General features: G+C 61.3%; 2 protein-coding genes across 10 annotated transcripts; one reads left to right on the top strand and one right to left on the bottom strand.

Annotated features, from left to right (window-relative positions):
* Positions 1–1,308: 1,308 nt before the first annotated feature.
* On the top strand, positions 1,309–5,507 carry BEST2 (bestrophin 2). The gene is made up of 9 exons (XM_070625286.1): positions 1,309–1,591; positions 1,760–1,854; positions 2,589–2,822; positions 2,903–3,057; positions 3,337–3,414; positions 3,594–3,746; positions 3,828–3,908; positions 4,062–4,216; positions 4,680–5,507. Exons 1-9 carry the CDS (start codon positions 1,440–1,442, stop codon positions 5,089–5,091), a joined length of 1,515 nt encoding a protein of 504 aa, XP_070481387.1. The 5' UTR covers positions 1,309–1,439; the 3' UTR covers positions 5,092–5,507.
* Positions 5,508–6,797: 1,290 nt separating this feature from the next.
* HOOK2 (hook microtubule tethering protein 2) lies at positions 6,798–16,827 on the bottom strand. Of its 9 annotated transcripts, none has more exons than XM_070625279.1 (22): positions 16,633–16,827; positions 16,032–16,117; positions 15,890–15,962; positions 14,905–14,955; positions 14,686–14,818; positions 14,516–14,583; positions 14,101–14,163; positions 13,712–13,792; positions 13,455–13,615; positions 13,228–13,368; positions 12,034–12,235; positions 11,609–11,719; positions 11,412–11,499; positions 11,022–11,091; positions 10,303–10,440; positions 10,131–10,218; positions 9,900–9,934; positions 8,120–8,202; positions 7,933–8,036; positions 7,586–7,696; positions 7,447–7,518; positions 6,798–7,367 (listed from the first exon to the last, which is right to left on the bottom strand). In XM_070625279.1, exons 1-22 carry the CDS (start codon positions 16,675–16,677, stop codon positions 7,218–7,220), a joined length of 2,154 nt encoding a protein of 717 aa, XP_070481380.1. In that variant the 5' UTR covers positions 16,678–16,827; the 3' UTR covers positions 6,798–7,217. The 9 variants fall into 9 exon arrangements, 7 of the variants coding, with proteins under 7 accessions (XP_070481380.1, XP_070481381.1, XP_070481382.1 ...); XM_070625280.1 differs by having other exon boundaries at positions 7,933–8,033; XM_070625281.1 differs by having other exon boundaries at positions 15,883–15,962; positions 16,633–16,798.
* Between the last annotated feature and the right edge of the window lie 1,264 nt (positions 16,828–18,091).

The raw sequence follows: 18,091 nt of genomic DNA, 5'->3' as shown, positions 1-18,091 counted from the left end.
GCGTGTGGGCTACCTCCCTGTGTGGGGCTTGTGGCTGTGTGTGAAGGCATTTTGGGGTCTGCGCTTAGCTGGTTGTGCGACCTTGCATATGTCTTTGTTACGTGGAGTGCTCATGAAGGCACACAGGGCCTCTGGTCCCTGCCCATGTGCTTCTGAGCGGCTGTTTGGAGCACCGCGTAGGTGCCCGAGAGCTAAGCTGAATTTGTCTCTGGGTCTGTGGTGGGTGTTTCCATGTGTGTCTTTGTGATAGTGTGATTACAGGTGGCTGCAGGGTGACCCAGCCTCACTGAGCACTGTGTGTGTCTCTGGGACTGGAAGGGAGACGGTCCCTGCCCCCTCCCCCAGCTCTAGGTCCAAGATTCCTTGGATCTGCCAGTGACTAACAGAGAGAGAGACAGGGAGGAGCAAAGGAGGACAGGGCCATTTCAACCCCCCGCCCCCCCCCCCACACACACCAGGTAACAAACTGGCGGGACTTCTCCAAACAAAGTTCCCAGGCTGCAGCTGAGGGGGGCGGGCCGGGGAGGGGCCGCCCACACTCACTCCCCAGCCCCCTCCCGCCCAGGGTCTGGCTTCAGCCTCACCCACCGCTGAAGCCACCCGCCCATCCTGTCCCTGTCCCCGTGTGTCCCTGCACCCGCCACCAGGTGAGAAGGGCCCAGGCTTGGGGGAATAGAGGACCCTGAGGACACATGGTCTGTGGGCAAGAATCCATGGAGTCCTCAGGGTGGGGCGTGGAGGCCTGGGAAGGCTGGAGGGGCACGCACAGAGGAAAGGTCAAGGTGGGTCCCGGAGGAGGGAAGGAGCAGAGCCAGGGCAGTGAAGTGCGGGGCGGATAGGCAGGGGCAGCCGCACAGGAGACGGGGCAGCCTGAGACAGGGGGCTGCGGATGGGACCAGGGGGCTGGAGGCTTGGGGACAGGGCTTCAAAAGAGAGTGCAGGGGCACAGAATGGGCCGAGACTGGTAGCTGGGGGCTGGGGGGGCAGAGGAGGGACCTGAGGGAGGGGAATCGGGGTGGGGAGGTGGGGGGGTCAGAGCCCTGAGAATCTAGAAACTGAGGCGCTGGGGACTCTAGGAGTGAGGGAGGCTGTAGATGGCGTCCACGTAAGGGGGATGGGATCGGATGAAGGGCACTTGGGGGCAACTCGGTGGACCCAAGGCTCTTGGGGCTGAGGGATGGAGGAAGGCCTGGTAGGCGCAAGGCGCTGGGACCAGGAGTCCAGGGAACGGGTGACCTGTGAGAGGGGCCTTGGGGAGGAGGACCGGGGACCAGGGCAGGACTGAGCAGGGCTGGGCAGAGACAGGAACCTGGGACCGAGGAGGTGGCCCTGGCGCGGAGGGGTCGCGCTGAGTCGGCCGCGCACCTCTCCACCCCCGACTCCCTAGCCCGGGGTCCGCTGCAGCCCCCTCTCCTCCGGCCCGACCACCCGGCGGCGCGATGACCGTCACGTACACCGCCCGCGTGGCCAACGCGCGCTTCGGCGGCTTCTCGCAGCTGCTGCTACTGTGGCGCGGGAGCATCTACAAACTGCTGTGGCGCGAGCTGGTCTGTTTCCTCGGGCTCTACATGGCGCTGAGCGCCACCTATCGGTGAGGCGGCCCCGGGGCGGCGGCCGGCCCGCGCCCGCGCTCCGCTGGGACCCGCGCGCCCTGGGGAAGGGGGCCCGCCCGAGGGGGCTGGGGAGGGGCCGCGGGAAAAGGGATCCGCGGCTGGGGAGGGGGGGCTCGCCCGTGACCCCGCGGCCCCCTACTTCACAGCTTCGTGCTGACCGACGAGCAAAAGCGCTACTTTGAGAAGCTCGTCATTTACTGCGACCAGTACGCCAGTCTCATCCCCGTCTCTTTCGTGCTCGGTGCGTTCGCGCTCCTGAGTCCCCAGACCCCCCGATCCTGAGAAACCCATTTCCATTCATGCCTTTTGGAGACCTCCGTTCCTGCCCCTCTGAGACCCCCCCAAATCCAACCTCACAGACCCCCATTTCTGCGTCCTTCACGCCAGATGTGGCCCCAATTCCCAAGACCTTGGATGTCACCTGGTCACAGGGCCCCCATGAGAACTCCGTGTCACCCATAGGCTTATCCTTGGTCACCGCGGGGATTCCCACCTGGGTCTGCATGAGATTACTAGTGCCCCTCCGCATGTCCTGGGCCCAGGGATCCCATATGACTCCATCCTCTCAGGCGCAGCCTGAGGGGCATTTCTTTATCAAGTCCTGCCCCCCAGTGCTCGGTGACTTCCCACGACCCCAGCCTCCTGTTTCCGGTCCCCATGCCCCCAGCTGAGTGGCTCCCCATGGCATAAACAACCCGCCCATGTGCCCCTAACATGGGCCCTGTGTCTCCACCTCCATGCGGGGTCCCAATCCCACATCCCAGACGACATTCAAGTAGCCCAGGGTGACCCAGCTTGCTCCCGCCTCTCTGAGCTTAGGGCTTGACCCCCTAGTTCCCAGCCCAGGTGGTCCCGTGTGGTCAGGGTGCCCAGCCTGCCCGGTGTCCCTGCGGCAGGCCCTATGTTAACCCTCTTACCACCACCCCCTTGGCTCTAGTGTCCCCACTGAACCGCCCATTTCTGGCTCCCCTGCAGGCTTCTACGTGACGCTGGTGTTGCACCGCTGGTGGGACCAGTACCTATGCATGCCGCTGCCGGACGCGCTCATGTGCGTGGTGGCGGGCACCGTGCACGGGCGCGACGAGCGCGGCCGCCTCTACCGGCGCACGCTCATGCGCTATGCAGGGCTCTCGGCCGTGCTGATCCTGCGCTCCGTCAGCACCGCGGTCTTCAAACGCTTCCCCACCATAGACCACGTGGTGGAGGCGGGTGAGGCTCCGGCTAGAAGCGGGGCGGGGGCGGGACGAGCACCCGGGCGGGGCGAGTAACCCCCAACCTCGCCCCTCCAGGATTTATGACCCGCGAAGAGCGCAAGAAGTTCGAGAACTTGAACTCGCCCTACAACAAGTATTGGGTCCCCTTCGTCTGGTTTTCCAACCTGGCTGCACAGGCCAGGCGTGAGGGCAGAATCCGCGACAACAGCGCCCTTAAGCTGCTGCTGGAGGTGAGCTCTCCAGGTGGTCGTTCACATAACATTGCAGGGAAATTGTACCCCACCCCGAGTTGTGCCACACAGCAGCCTGCCACGCACCTCCCAGGAGGCAGACACCAAACACCATTACTTAGCAGCCCCCAGATGCACATTTATCTTTATGGGGCCGACTCCTAGGTGCACGGTTCCCCCGACCCCAGGTGACCACTCAACTCCATCCCAGGTACCCACACTTAATCCCCACGTGTGAGCTCACAATTCAGGCCCCCTCATGACCTGTATCGCCCCCAGGAGCTGACTGCGTTTCGGGGCAAGTGTGGGATGCTCTTTCACTACGACTGGATCAGCGTACCCCTCGTCTACACCCAGGTAACCCTGCTGCGTCTCAGTTTACATCTCGTGTCAGAGGCCCTGACGCACTCGTCTCCAGGGGAAACTGAGAGCCAGCTAAGACCCCATCACGGTGACGCCCGATCCTAGCCCTGGTCTCTCCGTGACCCCCCAGAGGCCGGGGAGAACCCTGACCTAGGGGCCCGCCCCGCCCCCAGGTGGTGACTATCGCAGTGTACAGCTACTTCCTGGCCTGCCTCATCGGGCGCCAGTTCCTGGACCCTGCGCAGGGCTACAAAGACCACAACCTGGACCTGTGCGTGCCCATCTTCACCCTGCTGCAGTTCTTCTTCTACGCTGGCTGGCTCAAGGTGAGTGGGGCCTCGAGGCCGGCGCTCCGGGGGTGGGTTGAGCAAGCGGTTCTCAGGGCTCTGCCTCCCCTTCCCCTTCAGGTAGCCGAACAGCTCATCAACCCCTTCGGAGAGGATGATGACGACTTTGAGACCAACTTTCTGATCGACCGCAACTTCCAGGTGAGGCTCTCTCCGTGGTGCCAAGCCTCCCACAGCCGCCCCCCGCCCCCTCCCCTCGCCAAGACTGGCCCGGGACTCGCCCCGAGCCCCCCTTCTCTATTTGATGCCCGCGCTTTGCCACGCCCCACACCGCCCCGCGTGTCCGGCCCGCAGGTGTCGATGCTGGCCGTGGATGAGATGTACGACGACCTGGCCATGCTAGAGAAAGACCTGTACTGGGATGCGGCCGAGGCTCGCGCCCCCTACACAGCGGCCACCGCCTTCCTGCTGCAGCAGCCCTCCTTCCAGGGCTCCACCTTCGACATCACGTGAGCCGGCGGGGGGGGGGGGGGGCGGGGCCTCGGGGGCGGGGCTTATGGCTCTAGCGGGTGTAACTGATCGAAGGGGCTATGGCGGGGGCCAGGACAGGGCTAAGAGCTAAACTCCGGAGATTCGGGGCTAAGACTGGGATGGGGCAGGGGGCAGAGGTGGGGTCAAGGTCTGGCACCCGGCCATTAATCGGGGGCCGAGCTAAGGGCTAAGGTCTATGAGGATTGGACGGGCCAGAGGCGGTCCCAAAGGAGACGCCGCAGAGCCACAGCTGCGGCTTTGAGGCCTAAGTCTGAGGGCAGTTAAGGCCAGGCTCCCGGGCGAGGGCCAAAGTCTTTGGGGATAAGCGGGACAAGGGAGGGGGTGGAGCCGGGAGGAGCAGCAGCAGCCTGCCTCGGCCGCAGCTCTGTTAATGAAGAAGAGGGGCGAGGCCGCAGCGCTGACCCACCGTCCGTCCCGCAGGCTGGCCAAGGAGGACATGCAGTTCCAGCGGCTGGATGGCGTGGACGGGCCGCTGGGCGAGGCGCACGGCGACTTCCTGCAGCGCCTCCTGCCGGTGGGTGCGGGCATGGCCTCAGGGGGCCTGCTGGGCCGGCGCCTGTCCCTGCTGCGCCGCAAGAACAGCTGCGTGTCCGAGGCATCCACCGCCCCCAGCTGCGCGTGCGCCGGCGCCCCCGAGGGCGCGGCCCCGGAGTGCGGCTGCGGGGACCCGCTGCTCGACTCCGGCCTGCGGGAGCCCGAGGCCGAACCCCCCGCCGGCCCCGAGCCGCCCGCCGCCGAGCCCTTCACCACGGTGCCCATGCCCGCGCCCCGGGGGCCGGCTCCGCCCTGGCTGCCCAGCCCCATTGGCGAGGAGGAAGAGAGTCTAGCGTGAGACCCTCGAGCCCGGGATCCCCAAGGACAGGGACCCAAGCCCCCACACCGCCCGCAGGCAGCGCTCCGCGTCTACGTGAGCCGCGTGGACCCCACCGGCCTGCTTTTGACCCGTTCCGGCTCCCTGCGCGCCGCCCTCCTGTTTGGCGCAGGGGCGTGGAGCGCCCCCTCTGGCCCGGGCACTGTGCTAGGGGCGGGGGATTTTCCCAGTAGCCTCCAACAGCCGGTCCTCACCGCCAGCTCCACTCCTCATCGCCCGCTGCCTGAGAGGCTTTTATCAGTGTGCTCTGCCTTCATTCTTTCCTTGACGTGGAGCTGTGAGCGCCTACCTCATTGAGTTGTGAGATGAAATGAAATGACGGCTTTACAGTGTTTGGGACATAAAGGTGCTCAATAAAACGTTAGTGGTTATTCTGACTTTTCTTGCCAGGCATTATGCTAAGAAGACTGGAGAGTTCTCCTGGATTATTTGATGATGCCCTGCCCACTTCTTTCCAAACTCTGCTCTCTGAAATGCCCCCAGCGGTGCCCATGGCTTTACTCACTCGTCAGTGTGCCAGCCGCGTCCTGGAACCACAGCTTCCTCCCGCCAGCTTTGCTTTATGATTCTGCAAATGACACCTCCGCCCCCAGTCCCTGCATTCTCCCATGTCTCCTTCAGCACTCCAGGTCTTAATGCCACCATACTCGGACCACTCCTGAGTTAAGTCCAGCCAGGATCTCTCTCCTGGCTCTAGACCTGAGAGCCAACTGCCTTTTTGATGTCTCCATGTGGGGATCTCACGGGCACCTCGAACATCACATGCTCCCAAACCAGCTCCCTGTGGGCTCCCCTGCCTGCCCCCACCTCTGCCTGTCAGCTCTGTCCTTCCAGATGATATAGCCAAACCCTTGGAGTCATCTCAGCTTCTCTCTTTCCCTCACCCCCTCCACATCAACCCAGCAGCAAACCCTATCCACTGGGTATTCACACTGTATCCAGAATCCAGCCACTTCCCATTCTACCAGGGCCGCCACCCTGGCCAGAGCCCCTAGCGTCACCCATCCGCCAGGAAGTGACCTCTGCCCCGGGCTCCCAGCCCCAGTCCTAACGCCCTACAGTCTGCTCCTGCCAGGGCAGCTAATGAGAGCCTAGGAACACTTGAATCAGGTTCCAGCCCTCTTTTGCTTAGAACCCTCCATGGCTCCCACCTCGTTTAGAATAAAAGCTAAGTACTGCATGCAGCCCATGAGGCCCTGAACCATCTCCCTGCCCTCGTCTCCTCTTATTCTTCCCCTCACTCACTCTGCTGCAGCCACACTGGCTTCATTATCCCTCTAACCCACCAAGCAAGGTCCCACCTCACGTTTGCAGAACAGAGGCCTGTTCCCTCTGACTGGGTCGCTCTCCCCCAGATACCTACACAGCCCCTCCCTCACTTCCTTTAGGTCTCTGCTTAAATTATATCACTTCCTTGGTGAGGCCTTTCTTGGCCTTTTGTTAAAAATTACCATCTCCCAAATCCACCCCCTGCATCCTCATTACTTTTGTCTGCTTCACTTTTCTCTGTAGCATTTCTTGTATCAAACTTTGATTTTTTTTCTATTTTGCTTATTGTCTGCCTCCCTTCATTGGAATTGACTGCCTCATAAGGTAGGGATGTCTGTCTTCAAAAACCACCACACACACACACAGTTACACAGACAAACACGATTCTCACCTCCTACTGGGTGCTATCAGTCACTCACACTTTAGTAAGAATACAAATCAGGCCCTTCTTAAAAGCTATCATCTGAGTCCCTGGCCCATTTTCTCTCCCTCCCCTCAGTGCCCAGAGTCCAGCCAGGACAGATTGAAAGTCTCTATTATTTTTCTTCTCAAATATAAAATCACTCTCTCCCCTGGCAGTTCATTGACCCCAGGGAGAAAATCAAAAATAAGAATCACATTGCTAAAAGAACAGGCCCATCTCTGCCTCCCACCCTGTCCTGAACTTTTGTCCTATCTGGGAGAGCAAAGAGCAGAGGTCATGACCTCGAGGCTCTCAAGCAGCTGGCCCAGGCATGATGCCAGGCCCCATGTGAGTCGGGAAATCCAGGGTGGAGTATGCCATGACTGGCCGTACAGCCGGCAGCATCCGAGGTCTCTCAGTGTTTGTCAGAGGGGCGCATGTTTAGGGATGCTAGGCGTCCCAGGGGTCCACGGCGAGCATTGGTGGCCAGTCGCTGCTGTGCCAGGAAGGACTGGGCATGCACGGGCGACCGTTCTTCACCAGTGCGCTGCTGCAGGGCCATGCCCTGGAAGGAGGGGGCATGACAGGGTCAGGCGAGCCCACCGGCACCCCGGATACTCCAGCCATGGTGACGGGGCACTCACCATGTTATACCAGGCGCTGATGAGCAGCTTTTCCTCCTGTTCCCGCTGACTTCGGCTCTTCTCAAAGTCCATCTGCCAAGAAGGCGACAGTCAGGGCCTGCACATGCTCAGGGCAGCAGGGAGGGAGGGGGACACCCACCTCCAGGTGCCGGATGCGGACGTCCCGCTCCCGGAGCTGTGTCCTCAGGGAGTAGAGTTCTGGGGGCGCACCCCCTGGTGGCCGCTGCTTGGGTTCCAGGGTCTGTATGACCTAGGGGTCGGGGAAGACACAGCCAAGGTGACCTTGACCTCGCAGGCCCCTTGACTCATGGGGTGTGGAGAGTGTGACGGCTCGTGGCAGTGGTGCAGAAGCCTGTGACAGGATGGGGTATTACAACTGCAGGGGTGGGGGCAGAGACGTGCAAACTGGTGGCAGGCGTGAACCGAGGGGAGGCACAGGCAGGTGGCCGCCTGGGCTGGAGGCCTGGGGGGCGCCAGCGTCCTCACCGTGCGCGCCTTGTCCACGTAGCGGCGGTACCGCTCCTCCATGGCCCGCAAGTCGGCCTCCTTCTTCCGCAGGCTGTGCTGCAGCTCCTCGATGCGCTGGGCTGCTGGGGGAACGAGGTGGCCCCTCAGCTCCCTGCCCGACTCGAGGCTCCCCCACCCGTCTGGCCACGCACGGAGTCCCGCTCACTGCTGCCGTCCACGGGGGGCTCCAGCTCCTCGATATACTCGCGCTTCCGCTGCAGCTCCAGGTCCGCCTCGTGCAGCTTCTGCCTGCAGCCAGGAGACAGGCGGCGGCAGGCTGACCTCCTGGCCCACTTTCTCTCCCTCCCAGCAGTGGCCACCGCCTTCCCGGCTGGCCAGAAGTGTCCCTGCACAGCTGCAGAGGCCTCTCGCCTGCCCCTCAAGCCCAGGGACTATGTGCCCTGGCCTCACCATCTCCTCAGCCATCAGAGCCACAACCCTCCACACCACTAGTCAGGTGGCTGTCCCCTGTCCCCTCTGTCCACCTCCTCCATTCCACAGCCCACTCGCTGGTCCAGCCACCACCATCCCTCACCAGCCTCTCCTACTCCCAACCCCTCAGTTCCATTCTCTACCCAGCAGCCAGGGATCTTTCTAGAATGCAAATCTCTTACAACAAAAGGACATGCCAGCTAAAACTTTACAGTTCTGCCACCTGTGGGAAAATGCCAAAGATGTGATAACACTCCCTGGAGGTGAGACTACTATTGTGCATTGATGCAGAACGTGGTAGAACACGTAAGAGCAAACCTTTAGCTCTGTCTACTAAAATTACAAAGGCACGTGCCCTCTGAGCTGCCAATTCCACTTTTTCGATATATTTTCACACAAGTGAAATGATGCAGACAAGGTTTTACTTTGTTGCATTGTTTGAAATTGCAAATACCTAAAAAGAATGAGTTATATACATTATGATATTCACAAAAAATGCTACAGGCCAGCCCTTCCGGACCAGAATTTTACAGGAGAATTTAGCCCTAATCCTCCGGGTAGCCATCTTCTGTGAGGAAATAACTTTTTCTGGGCTCTGGGGCGGCACAAGCTACATTCCATCCTTGGTAGAACTCAGAAAACAGTCTCACGAATCCTTTTCTGTAAGGGCCAGTTTCCCCATGGAAGCCTGGTTGATAAATGCTGCTATGTTTATAAAAAATAATGACTTTTTTTCCTTATATGGAGAAATTTCCGGTCCGCTTGTTAAGTGGGAAAAGCAAAGTGCAGACGAGCACAGAGTACACTACCTTTACTGTAAGTAAGCAATGAGAATAAAAATCTATATTCATACTCACTTAGATTTGCTTAAAATATTCCAGAAGGATTTGCATAATAAACTAATAGGAACGGGGATGGGGTGGGGTAGAAACTGAGTCGATGGGGGCACTGGGTGGTATACTCCTCTCTCTATACATTTTCCTTTTTTTTTTTTTAAGGATTGGCACCTGGGCTAACAACTGTTGCCAATCTTTTTTTTTTTCTTTCTGCTTTTTCTCCCCAACCCCCCCCTGTACACAGTTGTATATCTTAGTTGCCGGTCCTTCTAGTTGTGCGATGCGGGACGCCGCCTCAACGTGGCCTGACAAGCGGTGCCATGTCCGCACCCAGGATCCGAACCCTGGGCCCCCACAGCAGAGCGCGCGAACTTAACCACTCGGCCACGGAGCCGGACCCTACATTTTGCTTTTTAAACCATAAATGGGGTAACTATTTACAATAGTTTCTTTGTTTAACAGGAAAAAAAGTAAAAGGTGACTGTCACCTTGTCACACTACCTAGCTAGAATTTCCCTCCGTGGCTCCCCATTGTTCCCCCCGAACAGCCCATACTCCTCTTCTTGGTCTATAAGACCCCACTTGCTCCGAGCCTTCAGCCTGTGTTCGGGGGCCTGGCTCTCCCCATCGACACCAAATCCACCCCACCCCCGGGAGTGCCCTCCCTCTGGGACTCACAGATGTTCCTCCAGCTTCCTCTTCAGCAGGGTGGACTGGGGGAGAAAAGAGGCACCGGGTGACTGGGGGTCCAGAGGTCCCAACCCCCTTCCAGGTGAGGGTAGGGGGTGCCACCCTGGGCCCACGGTACTTACAATGGGCTGCACGGGGCGTCGGGCAGCAGGGGGAGAGAGAGAAGGGTTAGCGGCGGGGCACGAGAGAGGGCCGGGCAGCGGGGAGGTGGGCACTCACGTCCTCAGTCTTGGCCCCCTGCTCCTGCAGGGCCTTCTGCAGGTCCTCCACCTGGGCCCGCAGCTCCGACAGCTGCTGCTGGTTGAGCCTGCGGGGGCGGGGGCCGCTCAGTGCCCGCGCCAGCCCTCGGCCCCCCTGCACGCGCCGCCGCGGCCGCCTCGCCGGCCCTCACCGGTGCTGCGTCTCCAGCCGGTGGCGCGCGCGGTTGGCGTCCTCCAGGTGGCGCTGCAGCTCCTCCTGCCGCTCCCTGTCGGCCGCCTCCCGCTGGCACAGCCGCTTGTTCTCCAGCTGAAGCCGCAGGAGCGTCTCCCTGCGACCGGGAAGGAAGGAGCAGGGCTGGGGACTGGTCACCGCGCAGGCCGGCCCGGGCTCCGGCAGGGAGACCCGGCGCACGGGGCCAGGAGAGGGACGGAGCCCTGGAGTGGGATTAGAGGGCTGGAGACCCGGGCCTGGGCGGGGGTGGGCGGAGCTATGAGCTAGGCTTAGGGGTGGAGCCAGGCAAGGGCGGGGCTACAGGAGCTGGTTAGGACCCTCGGGGTGGGGCTGCAAGAAAACAAGAGGCAGGAATGCGAAGAGCTGCGGTGGGAGAGTTAATCTGAGCAGGGCACAGGGCACTGAACCTAGCAGGGGCCACAATGACGACAGAGCTGTGCCCTGGCGGTGCAAGGCCCGATGTGGGCGGGGCTGGGCGCAGAATTTTTGCACCGTCGATGGAGCCAGAGGGTTGGGACCTAATTTGTGCACTGAGGACGGATCCTGGAGAGGCGAGCCACTAATAAGGCTAGTGCCCAGGGCAGGTAAGGGCAGAATTAGGAGTGCCTGGGCCTAGGAGCCCGGCAACGGAGCTGTGCAGGCAGAGTGGGGCCAGAGCTCCGAGTGACCACAGGATACCTGAGTTCCGCAGGTAGGATCTCCGCTGCTAAATTTTCCACAGCTGGTGAGGTGGGATCCAGTGAGGGGTCTGGAGAACGGGAGAAAGTCTTCGCTGCATAGCCCCCACCCCCGTCCCTAGGGTCCTCTTTCCAAGAATCATCTTTAGGGCTCAAGTTCCACCAAGAGCCCTGATGCTTGGCCCCCTTGCCCTGGCCCCACCCTGAGCCCAGGAGAACAGCCCCCGCCTTCTGTCGGCCCATGTCACCTGTTCCCACTCTAGCCTCCCTCCAGCCTGGCCTAGCTCTGCCCCTGGCCTAGACAATGCCTGGGACACTTGCCTTTTCTGCCCGCCCTAACAGCACCTGAGGTCACCCTTCCCCCAGGCCCCTGGATGGGCCTCCAACTCACCGGCCTGGGTCAGCCCCCGCGGCTGCAGCTGGGCGCAGCGCAGCTCCTCGTTGGCCTCGCGCAGGGAGTCCCGCTCTGCCAACAGCCGCTGGAAAGAAAGAGTGCGAGAGGCCACTTGAGACAGGAACGGCCTCCTGGGGAATGGGCTATGCCATGATGGACAGGGTGGGGCTTGGGCGGTGGGACCTCTGCCTCACCTCCTTCTCCTTTGTCACCGACTCATATTTTTCCTCCAGATTGCGGCACTCGAATTGCCATTTCTCGGTCTTCAAGGCCTCCTCCTGCCGCTGGCCCTGCAGTTCCTGAACCTGAACAGAGGAGGCGGGTAAAGACTGCAGGGTTGGAAGAAGGGGCAGGGACTGAGTACAAAGTGAAGGGGCGGGGCTAAAGGCCCCCAGCGGCGTAGAACTTGGGGAGGGGCTTACGAAAAGGGGCGTGGCTTGCAAATCCAGACAGGCAGAGCCCGTTGGGGCAAAGCCTAGAGGGCGTGGCCTACATATAAACGAGGGGAAGAACCCTGGTACCACCCTGGGGGTGGGCCAAAGGCAGGGGGCGCGCGGTGAGGTGCCTTGCTGCCCAGAGCACCCGGCTCTCCCGGGCCCAGGCCCTGGCCCTGCCGCACCTGCCGCCGCTGCGCCTCGAGCTGGGCGCGCAGCGAGCCGGCCCGGCGCAGCTCGTCCTCCAGCTGCCGCGTGCGCTCGGCGTGGCCGGCGTTGCGCTCCTCCAGCTGCCGCACCTGCCGCCGCAGCTCCCGCAGCTCGCCCAGGCGGCGCCGGCAGCTGTTCAGCGTGGCCTCCAGCTGCCCCGCGCGCTCCGAGGACTGCCTGGGGGATGAGGCAAGCGAGGAAGATGCCGGGGGCTGCCATCAGGGGGGCTGCCATCAGGGTTCGGCTTGGATGCGAGGCCCTCAGGGCGGGGGAGCATGTCGGCCTGGGGGCTTTTGGGTTCAAGGGGTTGGGTCATAAGGGTCAGGGAACACCGCCTGGTGCTGTTGGGGGTCATTAGAGGGCATAAAGGGAGCTAATCGATGATTAGCCCAGCGTTACAAACAGCAATTCTCAGGGGTGGGATTGTGGGGTTATGGGAGCTGGGTAATGATGGAGCCCAGAGGGTCAGAGCAGCCCCCAAGGACACTTTGGGGTCATGAAGTGGCTGTGGGATCAATGAGGGCATTGTGGGCACAGGGGCCATGGTGGGGTCATGGGGGAGCTTTGGGGCCAGAGCACTATGGGGTCCTTGAAGGTGCAGTCAGGGGTCACTAGGCAATACAACACTACAGGGGTGCCATGGGGTCTCAGGGGAGCTCTTTGAGGTTACAGAAAACACAGTAAGGTGAGTGGGCGGGTGCTGTGGGGGTCCTCCAAGCTCTTTGCGGTTGCAGGGGTGTTGTAGAGTCATCAGAAAGTACAGCTGTGTCATGGGGGGTGGGTCACAAGGGGCTGCAAGGTGACTGCACTGTGCCACCCTCAGGGCACCATAGGGTCCTGGGGCATGAGGGGACCCAGAATGGTGCAGTGGTGTCTGGGGAGCACTGGGGCTGGAGGCTGGGCTTGCTGGGGTCATAGGGATGCAGTAAGTTCTAGCGGATACAATATGAGATAAGAGTGACACAGTGGGGTCCTGGAAGACGACATGAGTCCAGGGGGCTTGATCATGTCCAGAGGACATGGTAGAGTTCAAGATAGCGCACTGGGGTTCAGGATAGCAAAGGGGCACTGTGAGGGTCCACTGGGCATTTTGGGGTGACAGAGATACTGTAGCATCAGAGGGGCACTCTGGCAATGAGTGCAGTGGGGACCCAGGGACCACCACTCACCGCAGCTCATCTATCTCATCCTTCAGGGCCTGAGCCTCCTGAGCCAGGCTGGTCAGCGCCTGATTTCGCTGTTGCAGCTCGGTGACCTCCCGCTCGAGCTCAGCACAACGCAGGCGCTCGTCCTCCCTGCCGCTCTCCAGCCTGGGGGGCAGCGGGGATGCGCACATGAGAGGGCTGCACCCGCCCCAACCCCCCGGCCTGCCTGGCCCGTTCCCCGCTGCCCACACCTGAAGTTCTCCTCTTGCAACTGCTCCAGCTGGGATTGCAGCAGCAGCAGCTTCTTGGCAGTGAGGCCGGTGGCGCCTTCACCCTCGGGCCGGCCCACCCGCTCGCGCAGCACCGCGTTCTCCTGCGCCAGGTTCTGCTTCTCCTCTGACAGGAGCACTAGCTGCGGGCAGAGGGTGCTGATGAGCTGGAGCCTGGAGGGGGGCTATGAAGGCAACCCTGCCCCAGGAGCACCTGTGGTCCCCCCATCTCAGCCCACCTGCCGCTCCAGGTCCAGACAGCGCTGCCGCAGCTCATCCCCCTCATCAGCCTCCTCACTCAGGAAGTAGTACCTTCGGGACTGAGGAGAGGGGTGGGGGAGGGGCAAGGAACTCAGGGATCCAGGGGAGGAGACTAGGGGATGGGAGACTGAGATCTCCAGGGGCAGAGAGGAGGGGGCCAAGAAACCCTCAGAATTCAGGAAGAGAGGTCTGGGACCCCAGGGGATTAGAGAAAGAGATGTGAGAACCCTGGGGACCTGACAAGAGAAGAAGCTAGGACCCTAAGGGATGGGGGTGGCTTAAAGGCTTAAGGACAGACCCTTCCTCCTTAGGCAGCCCTGAGAATCAGTAATAGGGTTAAATTTAACCAAGATCTCCCACCCCTTACCTGGCTATCAAAGTTCCCATAGGTCTCCGATGACAGGGAGTCAGGGGTGTCTTTGGTCATGAGCTGGAGGGGGTGGGGGACATTGAGATGAGCTGGGCCCCCTGAGGGCGGCCTTCAAGGCTGAGAACCTCTCCATGATCCCGTCCCCAAAGCCAGTTCTCCCCGATAACCCCTGCCATGGGTTATCGCAGCCACCCTCCTGCCATGTGTCCAGCACACAGGGAGGCCAGGTCCTTAGAGCATGCCAGACTGTGACTTAGAACTGGGAGAAGCTGGCAGACACATGAGACAGGAAATCTGGCCAACTGCGTTCCAGGCAGAGCCCAGACCTTACCAGAGCCTGTGCCCAGTTGCCTCTGCCCTGGAGATGTCCCCTCCCCTGAAGCTGCTTGCCACAGTGGGCACCCCCACCCACCTCCTGGATGGCTTCCATCACCACTTGCTGAACTGACTCCTCCAGGGTCATGATTCTCTGGATGTGCTCTAGGGATCAAGGTGCGGGAGACTGAGACGGAGATGTCGGAGATGTTGGGGTGGGGGAGGATTTCCTCGGATCTTCCCCCGGGGACCCCTAAGCCCCCATACCCTGCTTCTTCTCGCAACTGATGGCACAGCCCAGCACCAGCTGAAGCAGCTTGCCAAGCTCCTCTGGGTCTGAGAACTCGCCAATGAGGCTCACGTCTGGGAGGTGTTGCTCCGAAATGGGATGCCCCAGGACCTGAGGAGGGCACGGAGGTATCAGGGGCTCACAGACACCCCCCCTCCTCCCAACTCAACCCCCTAAAGCCTTTTACAGTTACTCACATCCTGGGAGTACTCCACCAAGCTCTGTAAGATTGTCTTCAGATTGCTGACCTGGGGAGGGCCAAGGAGTTGTGTCCAGGGTCCCAGAGCCCCCTCAAAAGGGGCCAGGCAGCCCCCACCCTGAATCTGCCTACCTCGTCCTTTTTTCTCTGCTTCCTCTCCCAATCCCTGGTCATCTCATCCTGTTTGGCCCCATTCTCTGTCAGAAACTCCCCTCTCCTAGGGGTGATCTGTCTGGCTGCCTGCTCTTCTTGTCCACCTGCCCATCTTGTTCATGTGTCCCCAGAACCCAGTCACTTCCTACCACCCGCCCTGCCACCCTTTGGCCCTAGCCACCATCATCCCTCACCTGGATTATTGCACCAACACCGTCTCAGCTTCTGCTCTTACTGCCTACCGTCCACTCCTCTCCGAGCAGCCTGGGGGAGCCTTTGAAAGCCCAAGCCAGGTTGCTTCCTTTGCTATAACCCTCCCTTGACTTTGCACAGAACTTAAAACAGAATCCACCTCCCTGCCCCGGCCTGCCAGTCCTCTAGTGACCTACCATTCCTGCTCCTTTGCTTTCTGCTCTGAGCTCCCTGACATTTCTCCATCACACCAAGTTTATTCTCAACTCAGGGCCTTTGCATTGGCTGTTCTGGTCCTGGAATACTGTTCCTCCAAATCTCCCATGGAGATCAGCCCATCTCGAGTAACCACCCACCAACCCCCAGTGGCTCTCGCTTATGGACCAGTTTTATTGTCCTCAAAGAAATTATCCCCATTGGAATTCAATGTCGACATTTGTGTATGCAGGTTTTTGTCTGTGTTATTCCTTGCTGCATGCCCAGGCCTGCTCCAATAGATGAAAGATAGTTGGCTCATCACCAGACATCTATCCCTCTTCCTGACTAGGTCTGTCTGTCCATCACCCAGGACATATCTAGCTGACCCTTCCTTGATCATCTCTTCACCAGTCTGTCCCCCAGTGGAGTCCACCTGTCACCTTCAGCCTCCAGTTGGGACCTGGGTCGTCTGAGATGCCCTGGAGCCAGGCTTCGTTGAACCATGAAGGGTCTCTGTGGGCGAGAAGGTGGGATGAGCTGCTGGGGGACTCTTTTGGGACCCTCTCCCTCAGCCTCACTCACATCTGGTTCAGCACAGAGGCTATGGCGAGGCCACTGCTCAGGTCCTGGGGGCTGGTACAGGGGGGCAGGACGTGGAACGTCTGCAACTGGGGGAGAGGAAAGCACACGGGCATAGTCAGGGCCTGGGACCACCGAACCACGCCCCTTTTGCAGACTTTTCCGGTCAGCAGGAGCCTCAAGAGGTGGGGCCCAGGCTGGCCTGTTGTTCCAGCAAACCAGCTCTGTGGGGGAGTGGCCTGCGCTCACCTGGGACCGGAGGGGGCGTGGCTTCACTTCACCTCTGCCCAACCAACCCGGCGCGACCCGGCCAGGGCAAAATCACGAGTCACCTGGTACCCACAGGCACCACGTGATCAGATCAGCTCACCTGTGCCCTTGCCCCACGTGACCCAGCCACGAAAGGGGGGGCCTCACCTGTTCTTTCCACGCAGACCTGCCACATGACGGAGGCGGGTGCTCAGGCCAGAATCCAACGGCCCCGCAGGCCGACGACCCCCACCTCCTCCCGGCCCCAGGGTGGTGGGGTGGACTAAGCTAAGGTTGGGGCTCCCGGGCGAGAAGAGCGGGCGCACACCTGTCCCTGGCCCCGCCCCCGACCTACCCAGGTGAGCAGAGACCCGCATAGCTCGGCCTTGTCCACGCTCATGGCTCCTGATCACATTCGACCCCGGCCGCGGAGCCCCGCCACCGCAGACGCCTCCAGATCCGCCACCAGCGAGCGCCCGCAGCCCCGACCTCCCGCTCGGCCTAGAGCGCCGCCCCGCCCCGCCCCCTCGGCGCAGGCCCCGCCCTGGGCACGTGACCTCCCCTCGGTGCCCGCTCAGGCCTCCGGTCCCGCCATCTTGGACCCGGGCAGCGTTCGGGCGCCGCCCTGCCGCTAGGCGTCAGCCTGGGCAGGCCTGGCGCATCCCAAGGGTGGCAGCGCCGCCCGTCCTCCCCAGCTCCTTTCTGGGTAGCGGAGACCTCACGATCACTCCTCAGCATCTGAGGCGGAGCTGCCCCACCCTGTTACACGGCCGCCTTCACGTCCCTTCCCTTCAGCTCAGGGAAATCCTGCTGTCTAACCACCTGATGATGCCCGGGGGAGGGGCGGGCCAGAACACGTTCTCTGGACTTGGAGGGGGGATCCCAAAGGGGTCTTCCCGGTGGAGGTGACTTGGGAGTCTTGCCCAAGGGGTAGACAAGGGGACACGAGTGAGGTCCCAGGTAGATGGAGGGCAGGATGGGTCAGCCAGACACATGTCCTGGGTGATGGGCAGATACACTTGCCCAGCTGGGATCCGTCCTACACTGAGCTTCCCCTGCGCCTTCCCTTCTCCAGACCCCGCGCCGGGGTCCTCTTCCCTCGGAACCCAGGACCGCGCCGCCTCGTCCCCGCGGCCCACCAGGGGGCGCGCAGACCGCAGGAACGCGGCCTACGGGGATGGGGATGTGCCCGCTCTGAGACCCCGCCCAGGCGGTGGAGGGGGCTCAAAGGAAAGTGATGATAGTAGTTAACAATAAAATCACAGTCGCCATATAGTGTGCCTACAGTATGCAGTCCCTGCACTAAGCGATTTAAATATATAGGCGGTTGAATCCTCCCACGACTCTAGGTGGAAGTGCGGCTTTAATTCCCAGTATACAGACGAGGAAACAGAGGTCCTGGGTAGACCCGGCTCTAGGTGGAGGGAGTAAAGCCCCGGCCCGCCCCCTTTGACGCCTGAGTCCCCTGGCAACCCCTCCCCGCGGGGCGGGCGAGGTAATAAGCAGTAATTAGAGGTTATTAGCTGTACCCGGAGGGAGGGGCGGGCTCTGCTTTGGGGGTGGGTCCAGATCCTAAGGGAGGGGCGCTGCTTTTCCAACCCGGAGCCTGGCTCCAGCGACCCTGCCCCGGAGCAGGTTGGGCAAGATGACAACAGCCCCCACGCCGCAACGCAGAAACAGTCACTCCACACCAGACACTCGGTGACTGCCCACTCAGACGCGCAGCCGCACGCACGCACGCCGGGGCCCGGAGGCTCGTCTACACCCCCACATCCCCTTCCCGCTTTGTTTTCATCCTCCAGCCCCTGGGAGCG

Source organism: Equus przewalskii, chromosome 6 (genome assembly GCF_037783145.1).
Source record: "Equus przewalskii isolate Varuska chromosome 6, EquPr2, whole genome shotgun sequence".
In the NCBI taxonomy this organism is placed as follows: domain Eukaryota; kingdom Metazoa; phylum Chordata; class Mammalia; order Perissodactyla; family Equidae; genus Equus; species Equus przewalskii.
The sequence above is the reverse complement of the archived record's forward strand: the minus strand, read 5'-3'. Positions and strand labels throughout refer to the sequence as shown.

Excerpts from the sequence above, each read along its gene's own strand:
- BEST2 (XM_070625286.1), top strand. The coding sequence starts at position 1,440 with ATGACCGTCACGTACACCGCCCGCGTGGCCAACGCGCGCTTCGGCGGC. Across the intron at positions 2,823-2,902 it reads AGACCACGTGGTGGAGGCGG|GATTTATGACCCGCGAAGAG; the intron begins GTGAGGCTCCGG and ends TCGCCCCTCCAG. Across the intron at positions 3,747-3,827 it reads TCTACGCTGGCTGGCTCAAG|GTAGCCGAACAGCTCATCAA; the intron begins GTGAGTGGGGCC and ends CTTCCCCTTCAG.
- HOOK2 (XM_070625279.1), bottom strand. The coding sequence starts at position 16,677 with ATGAGCGTGGACAAGGCCGAGCTATGCGGGTCTCTGCTCACCTGG. Across the intron at positions 14,584-14,685 it reads CAGTTGCGAGAAGAAGCAGG|AGCACATCCAGAGAATCATG; the intron begins GTATGGGGGCTT and ends CTTGATCCCTAG. Across the intron at positions 11,092-11,411 it reads GCGGGGGCTGACCCAGGCCG|ACCCCTCACTGGATCCCACC; the intron begins GTGAGTTGGAGG and ends CCCGTTCTCCAG.